General features: G+C 42.2%; 1 protein-coding gene across 1 annotated transcript in view; it reads left to right on the forward strand.

Moving 5' to 3' along the window:
* Positions 1-26,424, forward strand: part of AK5 (adenylate kinase 5) — a 188,041-nt gene that overhangs the window by 137,172 nt on the left and 24,445 nt on the right. Inside the window, exons 9-10 of the mRNA XM_023751811.1 lie at positions 6,084-6,126; positions 10,313-10,357. Coding sequence (XP_023607579.1) covers positions 6,084-6,126; positions 10,313-10,357 — 88 coding nt within the window. The remainder of the gene's footprint in view (positions 1-6,083; positions 6,127-10,312; positions 10,358-26,424) is intronic.

Raw genomic sequence — 26,424 nt, forward strand, 5'->3', positions numbered from 1 at the left:
GGCATTAGGAGGAGATGTCACAGTCCTGCGAGCCCTCCACCTGCTCACTCCTTACAGACCTACCTTGCCCCAAGCCTACTTCCTTTTTAAAGAGAGATGGTGGAACCACAGCTGTCTCCTCTGGGTGATATGTCTCTTTCTGAAAAACACATAAACATACATCTAGTGTGTTTTACTCTATTAATTAACCTGATTTTCCATTTTGCCAAGAGTATGTCATAAGGAGTCTGTATTTTCATAGAACCTATTAAAACTGCTAGAAACAGGCCAATAAGCTCTGTAGGTCCCAATGGTTGAAGCTAAGCTTAACTGTTTTACAAGGACTCAGAATACAAAGAGGTAGAAGCCAAATAACTCTCCTTGGTAAGACTCTAGTCCAGTGTGGCTTTATGGCTAACATTCACTTTAAATGAGACACGATCAGAATGGGAACTTCGTCCCTTTCTTCACCCCACCAGCCTGACAAAGCCCTGCTTGACAACGGTGCCCCATTTGACATAGAAGAGGAGACCAAGGTGTTTTTCACACACTCCTCTAGCAGTGAGGTGGAAACAGGAATTTATAGGAAAACATCGGAAAAAAGTGTTTTCTTTAAAATCCCTTATTAGAGCCCTGGCTGTTGTGGTTCAGTTGGTTGAGCGTCATCCCATGCACCGAAAGGTCACCGGTTCGATTCCTGGTCAGGGTGCATACTCAGGTTGTGGGTTCAATCCCAGGTTGGGGTGTGTATGGGAAGCAACCAATATATGTTTCTCTCTCACATCAATGCGTGTGTTTTTTCTCTCTCTTCCTCTCCCTTCCTCTCTCTCTAAAATCAATAAAAACATACTTTAAAAAAATATGAAAATACAAATATTTTTTTAAATTCCTTATTAGAGACGGGAACATTTAAATTACTTTTTTATGTATATATTCACTTCATACATAAAAGAAGAAAAATACCATTCCTCCTAGAGAACTGTGAACCACTATTTAGCGCAGCTCATTTAGAGAACCTGCAATTTAATAAGACTGAGAGAAGGTTCGCCTAGCATCCCCTATATTTTTCCTCCCTGTTTACTCGATTATACAAGAACTTCCACAGCAAGCAGACTTCTAATGGTGTACACTTCAGTGAAAGAGAAATGGTACTTGTTGTAAAATAAATTCTTGGGTATAAGTAAATTATATACCACTTCCCATACTTTTTTTTTCCAAATTGCCCATTGCTTTAAATGAAAACAGGCTTTAGTGAGAACTGTAAACACTCAGAACATTTCTCAAGGACCAGTCTCCCTTCTCCCTGCTGATAAAATGTAGTTATGTTTCCGTTTTCCAATAACCTTCTGCTGATGAACCAAGAAATTTCAAAACTTCATTAACAGCTCACCAGCAAAACCTGAGAACTGCTCTTTCAAAACGCCAGGATCCAACTTCCGTCCCTCTCTTAGCAGATGAGCCCACTTTGCCTCCATTCATATTGAGGCAGGCGTTCCAGGGTTCCGGGGGCTCGAGGGCCCAGGGCCCACGGAGGGCTCTTGGCTTCGCAGAGGAAAGAATTCAAACATGAGCCAGCGTGGAGCTTAAAGGGAAAGTGAGCTTATTAGTGAAGCACTGAGACCGAGAATGGGCTACTTCACACACACAGCAGCTCCCCTCTAGTGAAACTTGCTTCCTTGGTTGAGGTCCATCTAACTGGGGGGTAGGGTATTCAATGAGGGGGAGGAATAATCAGGACCTTCCGGGGAAAGGGGTGGAGATTTCTCAGAGGAGCTCCTACAGTCATTTTGTGCCCCTCTACGACAGTGGTTCTCAACCTTCCTCATGCCGCGACCCTTTAATACAGTTCCTCATGTTGTGGTGACCCCCAATTTCATTGTTACAAATTGAACATAATTAAAGCATAGTGATTAATCACAAAAACAATATGTAATTATATATATGTTTTCCGATGGTCTTAGGCGACCCCTGTGAAAGGGTCGTTCGACCTCCAAATGGGTCGCGACCCACAGGTTGAGAACCGCTGTTCTATGAGCTTTCTGTTTATTGCAATGAGCGTACAATGATACTAGAGGTTACCCTTAGGTGACATGAGTCTCCATGTCGGATCTAGCTGGTCTCTGCTGGTTTAAGCCATAAATCCTGTGCCGAGGGTGGCCTTACTATCTTCCTGACAGTTCCTTGCAGCCGTTTCGCCACATGCCCTGCCTCCAGGTGGCACCATGAGCGTTCATTATATTTGTGCCATGTAGTCGCTCACCGCACTCTGTCCTCCTGCACTTCACGGTGATGCTAGAGCTCTGATCCCAAAGGAAAACACACACACCTACTAACGTTCTTTCTAAAAATAGCACCATCAGCCAGCCTTGCAAAGGCAGCTTCTTGCCTCCACATCCGCACGGGGAAATAGAGCTGGATGCGAGGAGCCTTTGCTCTCCTTGTGGCTCTGGCTTGACTGGAGACGAGGGGACAGAGACCAAAGCAAATCAGTAACCCAAATCCCGTTCCCCATGAACCCCAAACCCCATCGTGAGGCTCTAAATATGGCACTTCAGCAGGATTCTCGGTTTTCACCCATCAATCACCAACTATCATCACATATGTAGCACAGAAGATGTGGCCACCTGAGTGTGTGTGTGTGTGTGTGTGTGTGTGTGTGTGTGGTGTGGTCTGGCTGTAGCTGTCCCACCCTCACCAGTATTAATCACATCATTGCTGGCTGCCTTGGCTCCTGGCTTATGAGTCATAAGTGGCACTTACATAAAATCTGTGCCTATATTTGTACTATTTCTCTTTGTCAGTTTGTTCAGATATGTAGCCTGCATCATGCCTCCCAAGTCATCAATGTCTCGTTGTAGTCACAGAGCCTGACCCCACAATTCAGACTGACAGGTGACAACGTGCTGACTGGATGTAGCAGCCACACAGTAAATGGCTGTGACACAAAGAAGCACCCACAGGCACACAGGGTGGCACTTGGTCATCAGTGGGTTGTGTTTTTCCAAAATACACCTCGCTGAAGACGCAGCTACAATGCAACTGGATGTAAACACCTTGTCAGATATTTTTGGAATAAGCCTCTATAACAGTTTGCTCCTTATATAATTGACATTCCAAAATCAATGCCTTTCATGCAGAATACACCTCACATTGGAACAGAAAGAGCCTCCAGGAGCTGTAGAGCATCTTTTGCTTTTCGTTGGCTGTTAGTGTGTGTGTGTGTGTGTGTGTGTGTGTGTGTGTGTGATGCCAGAATAGTTTTATTTACAAAAGAGTCACATTGGAATCATGAGGTTTATTCTGAGCATCACTAGAAAATAACAGCCTCCAGTCAAACATCCCATTCACCTGGGCTTTCGTGTCAGTCAGCGCAGCGCGTCACATTTCTGGCGCAGAGCCGATGACAGTTGTGTCTACGCTCCAGAAACCTGTTCACGATCAATGCATTCATAGAAATAAAACTAGGGCTGATTTAAAGCATTTGGGCCAACAGCATAGAAGGCTGTGGATAAAAACAGGTCAGCCTCAAGCAGCCAAATAGAGGTCTGGTAGGCCATTTAAACATGGCGCATTGCTTTATAGATTGAGATTAACCCTCCTCAAACTCGCAAAACATGATAACCAGGCACAAGAAAGACTATGTCCGGTGGGTGTGGGTCTGATAACTTAACAATAATATTTAACGGGGAGGGGCAGGACTCAGTGGCTTCCTCTTAACATTGCCTGGATAGATTCAGTAGCTGTTTCACAAGCAATAAGCAGAGTCTGATTGAACCGTCCTTTTCCAGCAAAGGCTATTAGGCCTCTTGCTATGTAGCTGCATTGAGGGCAGACATGAATGGCTTCAAATAGGTCCCTAGAAGCAAAGCCTCAGCTGGGGATTCTTGCAGGTGTGTTATTAGGAACGCTCTTAGGCTAGGGCAGGGGTAGTAGCTGAGCAAAGATATGGTCCCTGCTGGTCTGCTGCTGGGGTCAGCCTGATCTTGAGGGGAACACTGAGGCACAGCTTATACCAGAGTCACCCAGCCTGAGGAAGGGGCCAGGCTCCAGTGAGCCCTTAGCAGCAGCTGGGAGGTGGTTGTACCAGCCAGGTGAGCGCAGGACACTAACAGGTCCATTGTGGTAGCTAAGCTGATGGGACAAAATTCTAGGAGCCTTGCTACATGGTGAGACATGTGGTTCCCATCACAACCATGGCATCGCTAAAGACCCGATGACATGACCATGGGCCCCTCGCATGACCTCGCTAACCATCTTTCCTCATCTGTAAAATGGGAGAGGCAGATGGTAGGGTTGGATTTTCAGTGATTGACCTATACTCCCAGCTCCAAAGTGCAATGATTTCAACAAGAGAAAGGAATGGGAGGAGGGAGGCTCCCGAGGAATAACCAAAGTCTTTGCTACTCAGAGAAGGGAGTTAATTAATGCAGATGTGTCCCTGAATGGCCACTCCATTACATACTCTTGTCCACCTGGAACCGTTCTGGATACACAGGCAAATCTAAGAAGACAAGCAGGAGAGCTGCCCTGAGGGCAGGTGTTCTAAAAGAGGAAGGCAAGGCTCTGTTCTCAGACAAAGCTCTTTCAGGGGAGCATTAATGCAACCAGGCAACCTCATTTAACTGAGTCCTGATCAAAGCAAATCAGAGGCCGAGGCTGTCCCTGCAAAATAGCACAACCTCAGTAGCAAGAGCAATTTAGCAAAATCTATCACAATTATAAATACATTTATTCTTTGGTTGCACAGCCCCTTCTCTGGGAATTTATCCTCCAGCTATAGGTGTATGAAATGACTTCTATATAAAGTTATTTATTATACTAATTTTTCAAAAATAGTCCAAGATTGAAAACAATTCAATGGTCCATCATAAAGGAACAACTATGGGACCGTCCATACAATAGAATATTGTACAACCGAGAACATTCTGTGCTAATATGGAACGTTCTCTGGGAAATATTGATATGTAAAAAAGCAAGGGGAGCCCAGCCGGTGTGGCTCAGTGGTTGAGCATTGACCTGTGAATGAGGAGGTCACAGTTTGATTCCTGGTTCGATCCCTAGTGTGGGGCATGCAGGAGGCAGCTGATCAATGATTCACTCCCATTATTGGTGTGTCTATCTCTCTCTTCCTCTCACATCAATAAAATAATATATTTTCAAAGCAAGGGGAAGAACAGCATAGATTAGTATGTCAATATAAACACATATGCATGTACAATATAGGTATGCTTCTTTCTATGTACAAAGTGGAGGTATAAAGATTATATATTTATAGCTAAGTGTATCCATGGATATCTGAAAGTAGTTTTTCTGTGTATCTGGAAAGATACAAAAAAATAAAATAAATTTCTATGAGTGGTTACCCATAAGGGGTGAGGAAGTGGGTAGATGGGATGGATGGAGACATAGGTGGGATCGAAAATTCTCACCAAATGCCTTTATATAAATTTTTTTCAGGATTTTTTCCAAACACCATGGGTTCTTCTATAAGGAAAATGGAGTAGCTGTCTGATTAAAAAATAATACGGAAATTTAAAAGGCAGACATCAATCAAAGCTGGTCGTCCCAACTTGCCTTATTTCATGCTTTCGTTTTCAGAGATTGGCAAGGTTTGGTCCGTATTTAATAGCTGCAGAGACCATGTGGCTCACAAGGTTGAAAGCATTTACTGCCTGGCCCTTTACAGAAAGTTGGCCAAGGCCAGCTTTAAGTTAGAGTTGTTTGTGAAACAGCTGTGACTGCCCTATCTGAGTTTCGGGTCCTGGAAGGTTTTGCCTTCTTGAAATCAGCTTTTCTGACCACAAATAGGTTCTGCGCCAAGAAAATGAGGCAGGATATTGAACAGGTTAAGAAACAAGCATAAACTCTGAGGAGATCTGGGCTTGTTCCTCGCCACTCTGTGGCCGTGCACAGGTCAACTTCTCAAACTCTGAGTTTCTTCATCTGTAAAGGTGGGTCATAATAGGCCTCCCTCATAGAGTTGTTTGGAAGGTTAAGTATGTTAATGTTGGCAAGAAGCTTAACACATACACACACAGAAAGAAGAAGTTTAACACAATACCTGTTAGTCTTATCATCTAATATTTTTATTTTTTTATAAACAGGGCGATGACCAGTTAAATGTATTTGGAGAGGACCCCACAGGAGGTGAGTTTTCTTTACCGAGCAAACTTGTCACTTGGGTGGCTTAGAATGTGTCTTTTTATTAATCACCAGCAAAGAGATAATAAAGTACCAGCAACATGTACTTTTCCCTTAGCCAGAGAACACAGTTAAGAGGGGAACTCTGTGCCTCTCTCCCCTCTGGGTCCATGTGAAGAAGCAAAGGGATGCCTAAGAGATGCGCTTCCTCCAGCCCAGAGAACATGACCCTGAGACACTCAGTGAGAAGAGGGTGCTCTGGGAAAATATGTTTGGGAAACGCTAACACTCAATCGCCTTTGGAAGAGTCGCATATAGAACAGCACAGCAAGGCTCCTGCAAGTCCTGCAGCAGAGAGAGCTAGCTAACGTTAATGAAGCGTTCTTCAGTTTTTGAAAACACAAGTCCTTTTTCTGGATAGTAGTTACTATTCTGCAGTGTATCATTGGATGCAACCTAAGAAACACCCAAATTATATTGCTTTATAATTTTTGTCGTTAAAAGTCTTGCAAAAACTAAAAAAAATAAAAAAAATCCAACCACAATTAGGTACACATGGAACTGAAAATAGATTACATTATCTGAACTTGAGATTGTTCAAAACAGATAAGGTTCATGCTTGCCCTAAGTAAAATACCTCCTAACATTATCACTCTGTAATAAATGTCATCACTATAGTCCATGGAAATATGTTTGTATTGGCTATGAATACATACAAGTGAGTTAGCTTTCTAAATAGCCCCAACTCTAATCCTGCGCTGATCCATGAGCATGAGGTGATAGATAAAGTGTCATTTGATAATGGCAATAGCAGTATGTGAAAATCTCAGTCACCAAATGGCATCATGGGGATTCATGGGGAAAGGCACATAAACATGAGTCAAGTGCAAATAATGAACTCAGACCCACCTGGATAGGGATTGATTGATTGCCTAATAAAGTTGCCCTTTTTTCCTGGTTATAAAATTAACACATTCATTGTGGAAAACTTTTTAAAGTAGAAATTTAGAATTATCTAAAACCTTATGGACTCTAAGTAATCATGGTTAACATTTCTAGTACATTTTATTCCAGAGTGTTGTTCATATACCTATTTTCACAGAGTTGAGAATACACATGTATATAATACAAATATTACCTCCAATTTTTGTGCATATCATAAGCATGTTCCTATGTCATTCAAAACTCTCTATAACCTTAATTTGTAATGACTACATTACATGAATGTACCATTATTAATTTTAAAAAATAACTATTTTTTAAAACTGTAATAGGATACAGCTATACCAAAAATAATAATAATAATAACCAGCGCCACTTTCCTAGATTGCAAATAAATTAAAAGATGCTCAGCTTCATAAAGTTAACTGGAATTCCAGAGGACGTGAGATGACCCTCTGGTCCCACAGGTGAAGAGCACCGAGTGTTTTGGCCTGGAATAGAAAGCTCCAGATTACATAGGACTCTGCCAGTCTCCCTGGGCTACTTTGTGAAGAGACTGGGGCATCTCTGATTAAAAAGAACAACAACAAAAATCATCCTTCAGTATAAAAAAGAAATTACTTCAAAGACCCCAAATTCACTTTTTCCTCTGCTTCCAGCTCTTTCTCCCCTAACTTGTTCCCCTTCTATTCCCAACCCAATTCTTCATGTCCATTCTCATTCTCTCTCTCTCTCTCTCTCTCTCTCTCTCTCTCTCTCTCTCTCTCCCCTCCCCCTGTTGTTAGGCCTTTCACTCAGCTCATAGTGGATTCCCGCAAAAGGTAGAATTGAGTATATAGATGAATTACCCCAATTCCACTAAAAGTAAGTTTTATAACTCAGAAAAAACGACCTAACTTTCCAAAGTACTGAGCATCTACATAAGGCATGAAGTATAAATCAGAGTCCAATCAGTTTATTTAAAGTGTAAAACTTGTAATGTTGTCACCAAGATGGGAGATAAAAACCTTCTCCTCTCTATCCAGGTAATTACATTCTACCTGTCACTTTAGTCAACTCACACCCATAGGATGAGCAAAAGCAGTTATTTCTGAACCAGGAAAAGACCCTGGAGCTCCACCTAGGAGCCCAGGGCTGACTCCATCCTGCCCCCCTCTCCAGGCTCTCCCCATTGAGAGGGCTGCTCCAGGAACCCCCACACCCCAGGGGCCTGGAGCTCCAACAAAAACACCAATAGCTTTGAACTTGAGTGTCTTTACTTTAAAACTGCATGCAAATTTTTCATGAAGTGGAACAAATCACAGTATCCTACATTGCAATATATTACTGTCTAGTCAATGTATCTTGCAATTTGTAAAGTATCTCCCTTAGCAATAGGGTTAACAAGAATAATAAATTATTCAAAATTGTCCTCTCCTATTCTATCTGTAGCCACATCTGCCCAGCTGAGGGAAGGATTCAGCTTCGATGTTGTTTTGTTTGTCTAGCCTGGTGCTCTGAAAACATGACTTTGAATGTTAACTCTTGGTACCATAGTCCACACCCACCCACTGGTTTAGAATCTCTGCCCGGCCTTTGCCTAAGCATAACAGAGAAACCTTTCTAGAAGTTCTTGTTTGTGGAATCAGCCTGCCATCCCCACCCCCATCCTCACGGGTGTGAGACCAAGCTGCTCAGAAATTAGCCAGTCGGAGAAGGACTTGAACATGATGAATTTCTCTGATTCTCCTAAGGCCTGTGTTTTGAGCTTTTGCCATCCCCATTTGCCCAGGATGGCCTGTAGGTCGGAGCAGTGTCTCCCAAAGTGGCTTCTACTGAATCCCACTCTGAACTTCACAGCATCCTGAACGAGCCCACACCTTGTCGGCCTGCCCAAAACCCCCAGGTCCAGGGCAGAAGGCTGCCCCTGCCCTGGCACAGTTGAGTAAGCGGCCTGCTAACTCTCACCGTGCGGTAACTGGTTCAACTCCTGATTGCATGTAAAGTCTAATCTTCATAAATGAAGCCCGATGGCCTTAAGCAAAAGTGCAATATTTGTCCCTGCTCCTCTCTGAAGCAGTCGTGGGTGGGACTGCTGTTTTCTCTACCCTCAGATCCTCACTCTAAACATATTTCTAATTGAGGCACCCCTGCTTCCAGACTCAAGCAGTAACCACTGGCATTTTCTGAGCCTTGAGATTGGAGCTCCCAGAGCCATTCCCAGTTCAAGTTTTTGGTTGTGGCCATCTCTTCAGGGGACCTCACTCTCACCCATGGTCTCTTAGGATTTTGGTTTACTTTAGGAAGATATCTCAAACATACAGCATCATAATTATGGCCCAGGGACAAAGGGGGCCATTTCCTCATGTGGCCTATGCATTTACAGGAACCACACGTCATGGGTATTTGAACCAATTAGAGACCATTGGGTCCAACACCTTTATTTTACAAATGGGGAAACTGAGGTGCAAGGAAAAGAAGTCATTTGCCTAAATCAAGTCAGGTGACAGCAGGATAAAAAATGGAGCTCATGTCTACCCATCCCTCCTGGCTGCCTACTACAGCACGTGACAACTGAGCATCTGTTAGGGCTCCACAAACTCTAGAGGGTTTCCCACTTTGCCAAGATGTCTAATCATACCTTTGCCTTAAAGCAGTGGTTCCCAAAATTCAGTCTTCACTTGTCACCTTTGTGATTTTTGCTTTATCTCTATACTACTTATTATACCATATATTATTTTTTTATACCATATATTATTTACATAATACTTTTCACTAAATTGACTCACTATTATTATTTATATACATTTATTTTTAAAATAAATTTTATATCACTACCTTAAATGGAAAATAGCACTATTTTTTGTACATAGGAACTATTTGTAAACTATTGTCTTCCATACTCTCTTTATCAAAGAGAGATTAGTAAATGTTTAAAAATATGAAGTAACTCACAACTGAGACACTTAAGAAATTTTTAAGTAATTTCTTAAAAATTATCTTTATTTGTGATTAATGTTATTTAATGGCTTATTAGTTTCACTACCTAAAGGTGATCATTTGTGTTTAAATGAAAATATGTTACCTGGGTCTAGGAATAGGCCGTAATGGTCACTGATGCCATTTCATTATGGGCTATTAACACACTTACTCATATTCAAGCTTCTTATCAAGTAAAACTACAAGATTTTGGTTTTTACGTAACATGAGCAAAATCAGGGTTTCAATACAGTACTTCCTGCCAATGACTTCAATTATTCTTACTTTAAAGGTTTCATGGAAGATTTGAGGAAGTGTAAAATTATTTTCATGATTGGTGAGTAACAGCCCTCAATTTTCTAATGCAATTGCTAGTAATAACAACTTGGTAGGGGAAAAGGCTATTCATTTCTCACCCTCTGAAGTCTTGCCTCCTTTTTAGTTAAGATAACACCCAGAGGCTTTCGGATTGCTGCATTCATCTGCACAGTTTTATATTGCGTTTGGATTTGTATCTTTTCAGCACAGACAACGGAGGGTTCTCAATGGGCCCTCCCACTTCAGCACTCATTTGTGTGGGTTGTTACCCTGGACTGTCTCCCACATTCAGTCACCCGCCAAATCCTTACTGGGTGTTGGACCCATGCTGGGCAATGAACAGGGATCTCAGAGCTTCCATCTTAAATGAAAAAGAAGAACCAATCAAAGTTTTATCACAAAATTAGAAAGGCTACAAAGAGCTGAAATAGAAAAACTTACACGGAGGGTTTGGGGTAGAATTGGGTTTTTAGTTTATACAGGGTAATTAGGGAAGGTTTCCCTTGGAGGTGACATTTAAGCAAAGAACTGAAGGAAGAGATGGGATGATTGAAGGGATTAATGGGGGGTGAGAGAAGGGAAGAATTCCAGCCAAAAGAACATGTGTTAAGCAGCAACAATTCTTGAGCCCAACCTGGGTTCTATATCTGGCTTACTTGCCTCTAGTTGACTTGACCTTGGGATCTGGATGGATTCTTGCCAAACTTATTTTGCATTGTTTCCAGGAAGTAAAAGTGCATTATTTCTACTCCTTACCAAAGAGAAACACATCATATTTTCAAAGAAAATTTTCCTTTCCCCATAAACTTTACTCAGTTTTCTTGGCATCAAGGCCAAGATGCAATAAATTATACTTTCTGTTTAGCTTTTATCTTAGGGGCCAAATTAGGATGAGGAGAGCCTCTTTAAACTTGGTGTTCAGGAATCCAAGGAATGATCCTTTAGACATCTGCATTTTTAAAAATATGGTGCAGAAAAGGCTTCTAAAAATAATACCGCATATTTTGTGGTTGTTGTTACTGTCTCTAAGATGAATATTATTTCATATGTACCCATAGTTTAGCACTCACCATTGAATTTTGAAATGTATTTTCAAACGTCACTTCTATCTGTCTAGGATAACTAAAGATTTCAGCTCCCCTGTCCCTCAATCCTGTGCCCTTAGGTCAAATAGCACAATATAAAATCTTTGGCGTCAGACAAAGCTTGAGATCCCAGAAGGTCTACAGATCACACTCAGAACTGCTGCTCTGAGCAAAAGGCTTTTCTTCTATCCAAACAACCTCTCCAGTATGTCAACTTAATGGTCAGTCACTATTCTAGTAAAAAAAAAATATTTCAGCTTATTGTGTGGGCAGTAAAAGGTACAAAGCCACTGTGATCTGAGGAAAAATAATAGTTCTTCTTCTAGGGCACTTACTGGGCTCTGCTTGAAAATTAAGGCTTTGGTTCCAAACACTTCTCGTCAGATGGCAGAATGATGTTTGGGGGCTGTATTATTATTGCAGGTCAATTTGAGCTCGTGAAAATACTCAGGATGTCATACAGAGCAGTTTTGATGAGTTTTCATAAACAAGAGTCAGTTGATGTCAGTGAAACAAGTGTGGTTTTGTCTAGATGAGAAGATGGCTGGGTTTTTTTTAGTTTTTAAATTATTATCTTGGCCTCTACCAGAACCACAGTGGAGCTATAGTATTATGTAGTATTAGCAGAGGGTAGGGTGACATCCTCACTGTTAGTCATAAGATAAAATGAATGTCCTTAAGGCACTCTCCCCTGGTTTCAAAGTTCCCTTTATTAGAGCCCTTTTATTAGTTCCCTTTTATCCACAGAAAGGTCTAGACTCCTTAGACTGGCCTTCAAAGCCCTCTCCCTACTGGCCTCTATGTGTCTTTCCCCTTTCCCACTGCACCCCAAGTCTTCCGCTCCAACCCCTCCTGCATCATTATTATCTGAATGTTTCTCGCTTTTGCCAATCTTTTTACTTGCACTGTCTTCTCCCCTAGCTAATCATGCCCCAGGAGGGGTTTAAGTCCTAACTCCCTGTGAAGTCTTCTCTAATCACCAGCCTTCCACCCCTGAGCTCCTCCGTCCCTCGTGTCTGCATCGCTCATTTAGATGCCCCATAATGACTAGAACAACAAATATTTGTTGGAATAATGAATTCTTTAAGAAGCAGTGTGGTCAGTTTCCATAACAACCGAAACAGCAATTGGAATTCCTGGAATGGAACGGACAAGCAGGCTGCTGCCGTTGCTGTTTGTGGCAGGAGGGTTTTCAGGTTAATTACGAGCCTCATCAGATGCTCCTGACTCCATGGAGCTGCTACCCCCTCACTGAGAACAAGCAACATCAACTCCCTCCTTCCACCACCTCTCGCCCTAAGCTGGTGCTATTTTTTGCTCATTTGCAAAATACTTACAGATGGATGTAGGCAATAACACTGACAGTCATCTGAGTGGAGGGAAATGTTCTGGGAAAGTGGCCCAAAGGTGGCACGGATAAACCTCGCTGGCCCTTTGAATGTTTTGTGAATATTACCTCTGTGTTCAGGAAGAAAGCAGCTCAGTTGCTGTTTATAGACACACCTTCCAAAGCTCAGATAAGGGATGTCACAGGATAGAGCCTGGTGATCAAAGGATTGAAAAGGTCTTACGGGCTTTGGTTGTTCACACAAGATAGAGAATTATGCCAATATGTAAGACAGGGACTCGGTCATTACTGGAAATGAAAAATTATCTGGAAAATGTAAAAATACCCTCATTATATCCCACTAATAGGCTCCCAGAGTCTTTCACAACTTTTTCTGGAACATTTCTCCTTTTTTTTTTTAATCTCTTGATCACTATCTATTATGGCTTCTTTTTCCCTTGTCTGCTTTTCACAGCCTGCCTATCACCTGAATTCCCATTATTCCTCTTCAAAGCCTTGGTAGTAGTGCTTCAATTTGGAAAATGATCTGACTTTACAGATGAGGTGCGATGCTAATGGCATAATGATCAAGTCATCATTCAATGGCTTGGATTTCAATGTGTCGGGGACACAGATGGCCTTGTGTACCTTGCATTGGTGCTGATAAGCTGCTTTTAAGTAGTAAGCTTTGAGAGGTACTTGTACAGTATTTTTGTGTTATTCTGTGCATTTTTAACCACTGAGCAACTATTCCCATTTATTCCCTGGAGAAAAACTGGAGCAATGAGAATTTTTGTTCAAAACTTAGTATTTCAATGAATAAGTCTAATTTTTAGAGAGTATTTTCTTGGGGCTCAGGTTGAATGTTTTTTTGTGGAATTGACTCACGTGTTTGGTTAAATTAAAAAAATAAAAACGAGCCCTAGCTGGTTTGGCTCAGTGGATAGAGCATCAGCCTGTGGACTGAAGGGTCCCAGGTTCAATTTCGGTCAAGGGCATGTACCTTGGTTGTGGGCACATCCCCAGTAGGGGGTGTTCAGGAGGCAGCTGATCTATGTTTCTCTCTCGATGTTTCTGGCTCTCTATCCCTCTCCCTTCCTCTCTGTAAAAAATCAATAAAATATATTTAAAAATAAATAAATAAAAATAAAAACGACTCGGGAAGAAAATAAAAAAAAAATCTGATTGAACACTAGCACATACCATGCACTATATGTAATACTTTATTTCTTTTTTTGGTGTTAATTCTTACCCGAGGATATTTTTCCATTGACTTTTAGAGAGTGGAAGAAAGGGGGAGAGTCAGAGAGAGAGAAGCATCGATGTGAGAGAGACACATTGGTTGCCTCCTGTACACGCCCAGACCAGGGCTGGGGATCGAGCCTGCAACCGAAGTACATGTCCTTGACCGGAATCGAACCCAGGAACCTTCAGTCTGTGGGCTGATGCTCTATCCACTGAGTCAAACCGGCCAGGGCACTTTATATCTTATTTAGTGCCTGTATCCACTCCATGGAGTCGTACCACCATCCTAATTGTTCAAGTAAGACAGAGAGTTAAATAATTCACTGGTAAGTGATAGGTTGGGGCTTGAAGACTGGGATTTTCTCATTAGCAACAAATGCTGCCAGTTTTTTTTCTTTTTCTTGAAGAAATGGCTTTCTTTCTTTCAAGTTGCTCAGACTTCAAGGCCGATGCCCTAAAAGTGTATGGAGATACGTAGTAAAGAGACCAAAATGTAGGTGAGGCTGCGGGAGTATAGTGGGTGAGGGAAGAGTTTGCCATAATAATTTGAATATGTGCCTCCATTTTCTACTTTCCTTTGCTTTCCTGTATAACTAACTAGTGATGTCTGAAAATAAAAACAAAATAATAAGACATCCAATGAACATCAATAAAACAGACCTCTGCATGCTCCAGCCATGTCTCTTCCAATTATGTGAAATTCTACATTAACCTCAAAACAGGAAACGATTTGAATCCATAAAAATATCTGAACCATTTCTGAACCCCCTCCCAACACACACTGATTTCAGAATATGTGCACTGCATCTTTACTGAGAAGACATATCATGGGTGCCTTTCCTGTGAACATTACCCACTGTTCCTCAGTTTTCTCGCCTGCAATGTGGAAGAATGGTAGTACTTGGGTCACAGGGGTGATGTGAGGATGGAATGAGTTAACACATCAGTGCTCTCAGTAAATATTGGACAAGCATTAGCTAACATAACTGTTATATGCTAAGTGAGGGGAGACAACCAATAAGAAAGAGAGGATCCTGCCCTGGTCGGCATGGCTCAGTGGTGAGAGCGTCGCCCCGTGCACCAAGGGGTCTTGGGTTCGATTTCAGGTCAAGGGCATGTGCCTGGGTTGCAGGTTTGATCCCTAGCCCTGGCCAAGGCATGTGCAGGAGGCAACCAACCAACGTGCCTCTCTCATGTCCATGTTTCTCTCTCTTCCCCTTCCTCCCTTCCACTCTCTCTAAAAACCAATGGAAAATATATCTTCGGTGAGGATTAACAACAACTTATAATAATAATAACAATAATAAATTTTTTAAAAGAAAGAGAGGATCCTGAGAAAGGGGGATTAGCGGTGTTTGGAATGAGGGTAGGGTACCTGTAAGCTGGGGGAGCTATAACAGAGGTGAAGAGGGTGGGTGAGTTCCTGTATCTGTTTCTGCTGTCCTTTGTTAAAATTAAACACTCCCTAAGGGGCTGACGCTAAGAGGGGTTTCACCTGGAGCGGAATGGTTGGCTGGGATCAGGGCGAGGGGAAGTGAGGAAGTGTCTCCTGGGCCTTGAGCGTAAGCCTGTCTGAAGGCTGCACTTTCTCCTGTAACACAATCCTGCAGTTTACAGCACAACAACCTGGGTTTTACTGTAGGAACCATATCTAGCACTGAGGAATGAAGCAGGATAACAAGCCAGCGGTTCAGGGGACGGTGACTGTTTTAGCTTCCAAACAGTAGCCTTCCCACCCTGGTCCATTGGCTCAGGTGATTGGGTGTCCTCCTCGCTGGTTCGGTTCCTGGTCGGGGCACATGTACATGCCCGGGTTGTGGGCTTGATCCCAGTAGGGGGTGTGCAGGAGGCAGCCGACTCTCCCTTTCTCTCCCTCTCTCCCTAAAAATCAATTTTTTTAAATAATTTTAAATGTAGCATTCCAAAGTGTTTCCCTCTCATTTTGCTCCAAGCTCCAGAAATAAGAGTCTCAGGGCATCTTTTTAACTGTAAATAAAATATATTTAAACCAACCAACAGGTGATCAAGGCTTTAGCATGACAGGTTCCTGTGACCCAGTTGGTATTTTTTCTCGTATTGTCAGGGGCACTGACTAAAGACGTCCCTCATGGCGCTCCCATGCTTTGACAAATGCCTTCTAGCAGAAAGTTGATCACTGCGTTAGGGCCACACACTCGTCCATCCATACCAGCTGAATGACCTCGGGTTAAAATGGAAGGAACCTACTTAGTCCAATGGCATAGTTTCCTGCTTGGACTAACTCTTGTAGTAAATGCATGGGGAACTGGCATGGGCAGTGCAGCATGTAGAATACAGTCTTGTTTTCTTGCAAGTCCTCAGCTTGGTCTTGGTGGAGCTATTGAGGCAAGCCCTGAGACTGCCCCTCCTTCCAACATGTGTTGTTAAAAAAGCAAGAGAATGATAAGCAGTGAGAAACTTAGCACTCAGTAGACATTCCATATAATTAGAATGAATGAGTGAGTGGGTGGTGGGTGGATGGGTGGAATGTGATGGAGCTCAGATAAAGTGACTGTCCCCAAGTTTCCCAAGCTAGGTCGTGGTAAATAAACACCCATTGTCAAAAATAAGGAACTATTTTATTACTTTTCTATGTGGCTTCTCCAGAGTCACCTCATATCCTAAAATAGCTGCTGGTGCTCCAGCCATTACGCCCTAAGTCCATTAAACAGGAAAGTGGAGTCCTAACCGGTTTGGCTCAGTGGATAGAGCGTCAGCCTGCGGCCTGAAGGGTCCCAGGTTTGATTCCGGTCAAGGGCATCTACCTTGGTTGCGGGCACATCCCCAGTGGGGGGCGTGCAGGAAGCAGCTCATCAATGTTTCTAACTCTCTATCCCTTTCCCTTCCTCTCTGTAAAAAATCAATTAAAAAATATATTTTTTAAAAAAACAAAACAGGAAAGTGGAAATGGGGGAGAAAGACATCCTTCTTCCCTTTTAGGTCACTTCCTGGATGTTGTATTCACCATTTCTGCTTCTATCCCATTGGTCACAAGGACACTTTCATCTGCAAGGGAGGCTGGTAAATGTATATTCCAAATACCCATGTGCCTATTTAAAAAATCGTGAGGTTTAATTTTTTAGAATAAAAGAGAGCATAGAAATTGTGTCTCTACTCTAATTCTCATGCAGGCTTCCTTCTCCTGACGGTGGGAAAAGTGGGTTTGACTTTTGTTTTAAGTTTTGGTTGTTAATAATCGCTAGTAGGACCGAGCTCACCACATGTCCATGGCAGCAACAGGAAGTAGAATTAGGCTGGGCCTCCGAGAGGTGGAGAGTCCACCCTCACAGCCAGGACAACAGCCCGGCCAGCAGACAGAGGCTGCAGCCCTACTTTGGAACTGCTTCTTCGGGAGCTGCCAGCAGTACCTCTTGGGCTACCCCCCAAGCCCCCGTAATGCCATCCCTCCTCTCTCATGCCCCACTGTGGTGTCAGTGAACTTGGAAGGGACTGTCCTAGCCTTGAGCCCTCGTGGAGGGCACTGGCTGCATCTCTTGGTCTTCCCTGCAGATGAGAGGGCCTCTTTCTGTTGGACAGCTATTGTCCTTAGGATGGTCTTCCTAAGACTCCGTCAAAAATATACATTTTTCATCAAAACGAGATGATGCACCTCATTGCACCTCTTTACACTTAACAAAATACCATGAGCATTTTTCCAAAATTATAAAACAATATCCTATGTCATTTTTAAAAGATTTTTTGTAATTAAACTGAAACACTCAAATCATAAGTGTTTAGCTGAATGGATTTTCACTCAGTGGACATACCCATCTTCCTAATATGCAGATCAAGCATGAACATAACCAGCATCCCAGAAGGCTCCCTTCAGCCCCTTCTATTCAACGCCCACTGCAAAGAATGCCATAGGTGTGATGTTTTTGAACTTTATATGCATGGAGTCATACTGTTTGTATTCATTTGTATGCGTCTTCTTTGAATACATCATTTTAATGACTACATATCATTCCTTTGTATTGCTATATTACAATTTATTCAGCTTACTCAAAATGTGCATTCCCCCCAATTTTTTGCTTTCATTAAAAATACTGTAATATCTATGCAACAAATAAATTTCTTTTCCTTTAAGATAAATCCATTAATGTGGAAACTTTTGACCAATATTACCAAATTGCCCTTCAGCCCTTCAGAAAGGTGACATCAATTTTACATTCTCACCACAGCATAGAAGACTTTCAGTTTCTGTGGTGTGGCCCAACATTGAACACAAAACCCCAGGTGTATTCCAACTAACACCCACCAAATATGCCCCTGCCTGTCTTAAATACCCTCACTTTCTTCTACAGCACAAAAATAGGTTGCAAGCACAAATATTCTCCAAGTTCTCTGACAAAAACAAAAACATAGACTGGTAGGGCTGGGAAAGACCTTGGAATTTATCAAGTCCAATGAGCTTATTTTCAGATGAGAACACAGAAGCCCGAGAGGAGAAATATCAGAGCAGACAGATTCCCAATGAAAATAAAACCAGAAAACAATGTGTAGAGAAAAAGCTGCAAAGAAACAAAACAAAATGTCTTTTTCGCAGTTACCTTCAGAGTCATGAGAATTTTTTTTCTTTTACTTTTCTGGATTATCTATATCTTTAATAAGGAGCATATATTTCTTTTGCAGTGGAGGAAAACTATTTCCTATGAAGGAAGGAAAAGGAGAAGGGAGAGACAAAGTATAAATTGCCAATTATATTCATTTAATGCATGCCTAAGATCATAGGTGAAAGGCTACAAAATAGGAAATAAGGTGGTTTCATAAACTTGAGAAGAATCTGGAAGAGACAGAGCAATGAAGTCCAAGAATTCGGAGACCAAAACTAGCAGAGCCAGAGAAGGCAACTTTGGGAGGCTCCAGTCTGTACGTTGGGTGGGTTGTGTCTGGAACAGGCCCTGGGGACCCCTGGGTGAAGAAACAAAGGGCAGGTTTGCAGTGGTGTTTCCTCGTGAGTAGTTCGGAAATCTGGTCTCTGTCCATTTGGAGATGGGGTGAGGATGGAGATGGAGTCAGGATGGAGAGCGGGTGAGGATGGAGACAGGGTGAGGATAGAGATGAGTCAAGATAGAGATGGGGTGAGGATGGAGATGGGGTCAGGATGGAGACGGGTGAGGATGGAGATGGGGTGAGGATGGAGGAGACAGGGTGAGGATAGAGATGAGTCAAGATAGAGATGGGGTGAGGATGGAGATGGGTCAGGATGAAGGAGACGGGGTGAGGATGGAGACGGGGTGAGGATGGAGACGGGGTGAGGATGGAGACGGGGTGAGGATGGAGATGGGATCAACATGTTATGGACTGTAGGAGCTCACCCAGCAGTACAGGGCAGAAATGTTGAGAAACCACCACCCGAGTGCCTACCCTTTTGTCTCGCCCAAGACCTGAACCTTCCTTGTCTTCTGTTGGTGGAAGAGTTAGAGTTATAAATTCCAATTTCAGAGTTTTTCTTAATTAGACATCTCATATGTCTCACTGTTACTGTGGTAGGTTTTAGCTGACTGATTCCCAAAATCACAGACTGTTGGAGTTGTCAAAACAGAGATGAAATCTCCAGGCTAATAAGTGGTGGGGCCTTATAGGGTTGCCAGATTTAATTTTTAAAAAAAAACAAAAAACAGGACGCCCTACCCGGTTTTGCTCAGTGGATAGAGCGTCGGCCTGTGGACTGAAGGGTCCCGGGTTCGATTCCAGTCAAGGGCACATGCCTAGGTTGTGGGCTCGGTCCTCAGTGGGGGGCGTGCAGGAGGCAGCCAATCAACGATTCCCTCTCATCATTGATGTTTCTGTCTCTCTCTTCCTCTCCCTTCCTCTCTGAAATCAATAAAAATATATATTTTTTAAAAAAGGACAACTAGTTCAATTTGAATTTTAGAGAAACAATGACAGTGTTAGTGTAAGTATGTCTCATGCAATGCTGAACTGGATGTCCCATATTTCATCGGGCAACCCTATGGGGCCATGATGGAAGCCCCGCTCCTGGTTGACTAAAGACTGTGCTACCTTTCTGAACAACAGATTTGATTTCCTTACAGGAGAAGCTCTGGAGCTTAGCAGTTACCAAGGCAGAGTGCGCCCTTGGGCACCGTTTTTCATCTGCATAATAGATTACAAATTTCACCTACTGCAAATAGTTGTAAGGGTTAAATAAATTATTACAAATGAAACACTGAGAGAAGATACTTATTAGATCAAATATCAAGTCAAAAGCATTGTGAACCAGGTATCTTTATCTGAACAGTCTGCAATGACAACTCAAACAGGTTTGTCTCTGACCTACTCCATTGGTACCAAATAGGCCACAGTCTCCCTCCTATTCTCTCTGGTCTGATGCTGAGAAAGCAGAAAGTTCACTTCATCTGCAAGGGAGAGGATGGCTCTGCTATTGGTAAGGCAATGAGGATTTTTATCCACCATCATTTTATCCAGTATTCTTTTATGATAGAACCATTATCTCAGCATTATTACATAGTAAATATTAAATAACAACAAGATTCCATGCAGTGACCACTGGGAGTTCACAGCAAATTGCTTTCCTTAGATTTTCTAGTCTAGAAGTTCCAAATCGAGCTAATAATCAGAATCACCAGGGGAATTTTCTTGAAGATCATCTCTTTATTATGAAAATATTTCAAACATTCAGCAAAACTGAAAGAATTTTATAGTGAACACTTGTATATCCACCACCTAGATTCTACCGTTAACATTAACTTGTCTCATCACAAATCGGTCCTTCTATCTGTCCATCAATACACTTTCTTTTCCCTTACAAATTTCAAAGTAAATTGCAGATATCTGTATATTTTCTCTGGGGAACTTTCTAAAACTGTAAATTCCCAGGCTTCAACCCTAAAGGTTCAAAGATTGACTGACTCAAGAATGTTTTTAATACCCCAGGTGATTCTGATACACAGACAGTTTGGGGAGAGTATCAGTCAGAAGAAGTTAAGTTCTACTGTAGTAACAAGTAAGCCTTCCTAAAAATCTCTGTGGTGTAGGACAACAAAGATGCTTCTTCTTCTGTTTCCTCCTCTCCCTCCTCCTCCTCTTCATGTTCTTACTCTGAATTAATGCTACGGGTTCATCGACAGTTGACTGGCCTTCACTCTGATGACCATACTGATTGAGTCCCTACTATCTAAGTCATTGCCAGTATCATGGCAAAGAGAAAAGATACTTGGAAAACCTTATACTAGCAAAAAACAAACAAAACAAAAAACCTCTGCCTACATATGATACATATCTACCTCTGCCCACATTTTATTAGCCAAAGCAAGTCACTTGGGAACTCAAGTTCAAAATCATGGGGATGAATAATCTTTCCTCAGGAAGGAGCACTATGGAAGGGAAGCTGGAATATTTAGGGAAAGTATACAAAATAACACAAGAAATCCCTAATTTATTCCAGACTCTTCAATTCAGATACAACCAAAGAAACAAGGTGACTCTCTCAAGATCACTCAGCTAGTCCAGTGCAGGAATGATGCAGAAACAAAGTCTCCTCGTTTCCAATGTCATGTATAGGGCTACCTCCCTGAAGCTCCCAAATTGTTCATCATTCATTCATTCATTCATTATCTACTATTACGTGACCACCATACATCAGGCATTGATAAATAGGACACAGGCCCTGCCATCAAGAAGTTTCCAGTCCCATATAAAGTTCTTTCATATAACCTTCAGCTGACCCTATCACTGGACTGTTTCATCCTCTCATCAAATAACCTGAAGCAGCAATACATTTCAGACTAATAGAGATACTGTCTGAAGATAAAGGTCTATTTTTCTTCACTTTTTCCAGTCAGAGACAGTCGATTCCTAGCAACAGCCTGCTGAAACTTGGCATGGAGATGCAGCTCTCCCCAGAGAGAATGTTTAAAGAGACTGACTCAGGGGCCCACCGTGGATGAGGATCATTCCTAGGGCTCAATCAGCTCATGATCTGAGGGCATAATAGGTTTCCTCTGAAAGGAATCATTTAATCATGAAATCCTGAACCCATCCTTGGCACCCGTTCTCATTTAGAGAGAAAGAAATATTTCAAGAGTTAGAAATCTGATGGATTTTTTTAAATAACTCTGAGGACTATCTAAAAATAGGATTGTTTGATTTGCAAAAGATATTTGATACCTCCACAAGCTATCACTGTGAAGACCAGCCATCCTCAAAGATGTTAAAATAGTGCCACAATATAAAATGCTGTGTCTAATCTTTATAGAAGCAAAGTTATAGATTCCAATTTCAGAGTTGAAGGATAGTTAAGCCTCACTAACACTAGCTGCCTTTTTTAACAAATAATAATCATGATGCTTATTGAGTGTCACACTATGCCAGCTACTGTAAAGCAACTCACATGTATTACCTCATTTTGTCCTCACAACAAATAGGCATTATAATCATCCCTATTTTGTAATTGAAGAGGTTGAAGCTCAGAGAGGACAAGTAATTAGATCAAAGTTATCTAACCAGATAAAGGTCTGAGATGTGAACCTGGAACTCGAGTCCTTTGGTCCAGTGTTCCTTTTATGAAAAAGGGAATAGAGTTGTCATTTCGTTTTTGTGGGGCCACACAGCTCCTCGGCATTGCCTGTGGCACTATGCAAGGTTCTGTGGGGATCCCAACGTAAAGCCGTTTCTACTCTGTGTGCTTCACCCTGGCAAAGGAAGGAAGAGAATATAGTTAAACCGTGTGTCCTGGCAGCCAGGGGAAGAGAGAATTTCAAGATGTCTATCAGTGGTGTTAAATGCTACTAAAGAGTCAAAGATGGTAAAGACTAGAAGAAGGTCATTAAATAATGTGACAATTATGCAATCACTGTTAAACTTAAAAAAATCAATTTCAGAGAGTGATGAGGTTAGGGGGTAGCTTGCAAGAGTAAAAGGAGTCAATGAAAAAGGAGGAAATGAAAAAGGGTAGTTATAAGCTACAGGGAGGGAGGGGAAGGAAAGACTATAGGACAACTAGAGGATGCAAAGAATGGTGGAAATATTTTTACTTGCATTGAGGAGAACCAAGCATGTTGTTATACAGAAGAGAGAGGAGATAGTGCCAACTGAGAGAAATAAATTTAATGTGCACAAATAAAGAGAGAGTGAAGAGTTTGAAGTAGGCAGGAGAAAAGGATCCATTCATCAGTAAATTATTTTTTCAGCCACTATTATAAAGTGTCTACTGTGTTTTAGTCACTGTGTTTGAGCACCATAGTGAGCAAAACATACCCATCTATAATAATAAAAGCGTAATATGCTAATTAGACCCGACGTCCTCCCAGTCGACCTTCCAGACAAAGCCAGGGCTGCGAGGGAAGCCTGGGTCCCGGGTGCCACAGGAAAGCCAATGCCAGCAGCCGGGGGAAGGAAGGCCTACTCTTGCATGAATTTCGTGCATCGGGCCTCTAGTATCCTATAATTGTGGACCATGGAGTCTAATATAGAAGACAGACTTTAAGTAATATATATATTCCAGACTTTTATATAAGTAATATATATATAAGTTCTTTCATATAACCTTCAGCTGACCCTATCACTGGACTGTTTCATCCTCTCATCAAATAACCTGGAGCAGCAATACATTTCAGACTAATAGAGATACTGTCTGAGGATAAAGGTCTATTTTTCTTCACTTTTTCCAGTCAGAGAGAGTCAATTCCTAGCAACAGCCTGCTGAATATATATATATATACACATATATGTGTATATATGCCACATTATTATTATATACTGTGAAAAGTGCTATGAATGAAAATGCTACAAGAGCCAAAGCAGAGAAGTTGGCCTTAGGCTGAATAGTTGTATAAAGTCTTCCAAATAGGAGAAAGAAGGAATAGAAGAAACATATGTGTTGGAAATGTTGAGGAAAGAGATCATCTTCACCTTCTTAGTGAATAGGAAGACTAAAAATGTGTAAGAGTGAGAGGAATAAAACTATGAGTATTTAAGGACATAGAACAATAGGGAAATGTATTAGAATCCATCCATGGACATCCAATTTAGTATCAGCAAAAGAGAACAATATTTGCCAAGAAGCATTAAAAGCTATAATGAAATTAGGTAGTATGACCCAGTTGGCCTGATTTTCTGACTTGCTCAAGGAATTCTTAGCAACCCAGAGTAGATGCATATAAAGTAAATGGTGGGTTGGGCAGAGAGAGCAGTCCGGTGGTTCTCGGGGAAGCACAATATAATTCAAAGGGAGCAAAGGATTCAAAGTTACTAGGAAAGGCCTTGTGTCCAGCTGGACAGGGAAGTAAGTGGAACCCAAAGGACATGGACCAACTCAACGAGTCACAGTGAGGACCCAGAGAACAGAGAACAGTTGAAAAGAAGTGAGGTCAAGGAAAAAGAGAGGGGGGGAAGAAGATGTGAACAGAGAGAGAGGATAGACGGGCGTGATGATGAACACTCATGTTCAGCCAATTCAATAGGGAGCTAAAGTTGTGTCAGTGATGGTCATTGGTGCTGAAGAGGTTTAAAGAAGCTGAGGCTGGGGTGAGGTGGGAATGAAGGCCTGGAGAGCTTAGCTGACAGCAATCAGAACCCAGAGAATGCTGTGCCTTATAGGAAAACTTTGAGTTTTCTAAACCAGATACATATGTTTGCAGGTACACACACGTACGTACACACATTGTAGGTACACACACGCACGTACACACATATATATCTTACCTGTAAGTGGTCTGGACATCTTGACGTGATGGCTAGTCCCCAGACGTATTGTTGGATTATATTTCTTTCAAACCACGATATGCTGGCTGACAGCCTACAGATGTAACTCAGGAAGAGTTAGAGGCCTGAGTAACTTCCTCTCATTTATCAAGGAAAAGAGATAGAACAAGGGAAATTTTCAATGAGATTTGGGACAAAGGGACAGATTTCAGAGACTTTTCAAATGTAGACTCAACTTTTCAAAGTTGCTTAGCAACTGGTTGGGTATGGGAGATGAGGATGAAGGAGAGGCAAGAGGCAAGTGTATAAAGTGTCAAAGAGTTGGTTCTTGTTCCCTCCACCCATTTTACAGATGAGAAAGCTAAAGCTCAGAGAAAATAAAAGACTCATCCATAGCCACATGATTAATAAGTGTCAGAGCCAGGGTTTGTTGCTAGATCCATCTGTCCTGTGCATTTCCCACGGAGGCAGGTTAGTAAGAAGCTAGGAAATTCCTTGACAAGTGGAATGAGGAAACAGAGACAGATAGTAAACAAAGACCTAGCCAGCTAATAAATCACAAGATCGCATCTCCCCTAACCAAGGATACTTACACCTCTCCTCCCCAAATAGAGAGTAGCTTAGACACCCTAGTCAGGGAAATAGATAACAGAGACCCAGTTGATGCTATTGGTGCCAACCAAACCCCAGAATGGATGAAGTCAGGGGAAAAAATAACAAAAACCCAATTAGAACCAGACAAATCCAAGATAAAAGTAAAACAGTGAAACTGACCAGAGAATGATCCCAAACTCCCCTATATGCTCATCCTGATGCATAAGCATATCAAAGGACACAGCCTGAAAGTTGTTGAATAGTCTGTTGAGACCTTCCCCTGAGACCTACCCTAAAACTCCTACCTTTAGAAAACAGATAAAAACCTTTAAGACAAAGGATGCCAGTGCACACTCCCCCTTGAGCATGCCCACGCCCTCTCTCCTTTCCTCGGGAGTGTATCTTTGCTTTCTTTCTCCTGAGCTCTAAGGGTTCCCATGAGACTTGCAACCAGGGGAGCAGCAACAGCAGCAGCTCGTCCAGAGCTAACCCCCTGAACCTGTCTCCCAAGCCTCTCCTTTTGCCTCTGTAACCTGTTTCCTGAGTCCATGAAGCCCAGCATGGCTCACTTCTTCTGCCTCTGTCACTTTCTTTCCTGAGTCCACACAGCCCAGCTGGCTCACTTCTATGACTGGGTCTAGGCAGCCCAGCCTTAACTCACTCCTGTTACAGTGATCTTGCCACTTCTATCTTAAGCCCTTACTTTGTTTCACTGTCCCAGCTTTAATAAACCTACTCTCAAAATCACCTGAACTCGTATTATGAAAACTTCCCTGCACAAAGTCAAGAACCCACACATTCCAGACTGTGCTGGGCAGACCCAGTCCCTTTCTAGTGACACCATTATGTCTTACTCCTTCCCTCCAGCCATTCTCTGAGGGACTCTGCCATGTTCCACAAACCCTTTACTGAATATACCAAGCTCAGTCTTATCCCCTTCTCTTCCACATTTTCCCTGTGTTGGCAAAGGTCCTCGTGCACGCTCATCAACCACCCTTTCCCTGCCTGGGCGCGGAGTCTCTCCGGGGCTCCTGCAGTAGTGTCACAGCCTTATCACCCTCTGTGACACTAGGTTCACCTGTCACCTTTGTAAAAGGGCCGCCATTTCTCTCTGGAAAAACACAGCACATCCACGTCACCCTACTTGTG

This window comes from Myotis lucifugus, unplaced genomic scaffold (genome assembly GCF_000147115.1).
Source record: "Myotis lucifugus unplaced genomic scaffold, Myoluc2.0 scaffold_25, whole genome shotgun sequence".
Taxonomy (NCBI): Eukaryota; Metazoa; Chordata; class Mammalia; order Chiroptera; family Vespertilionidae; genus Myotis; species Myotis lucifugus.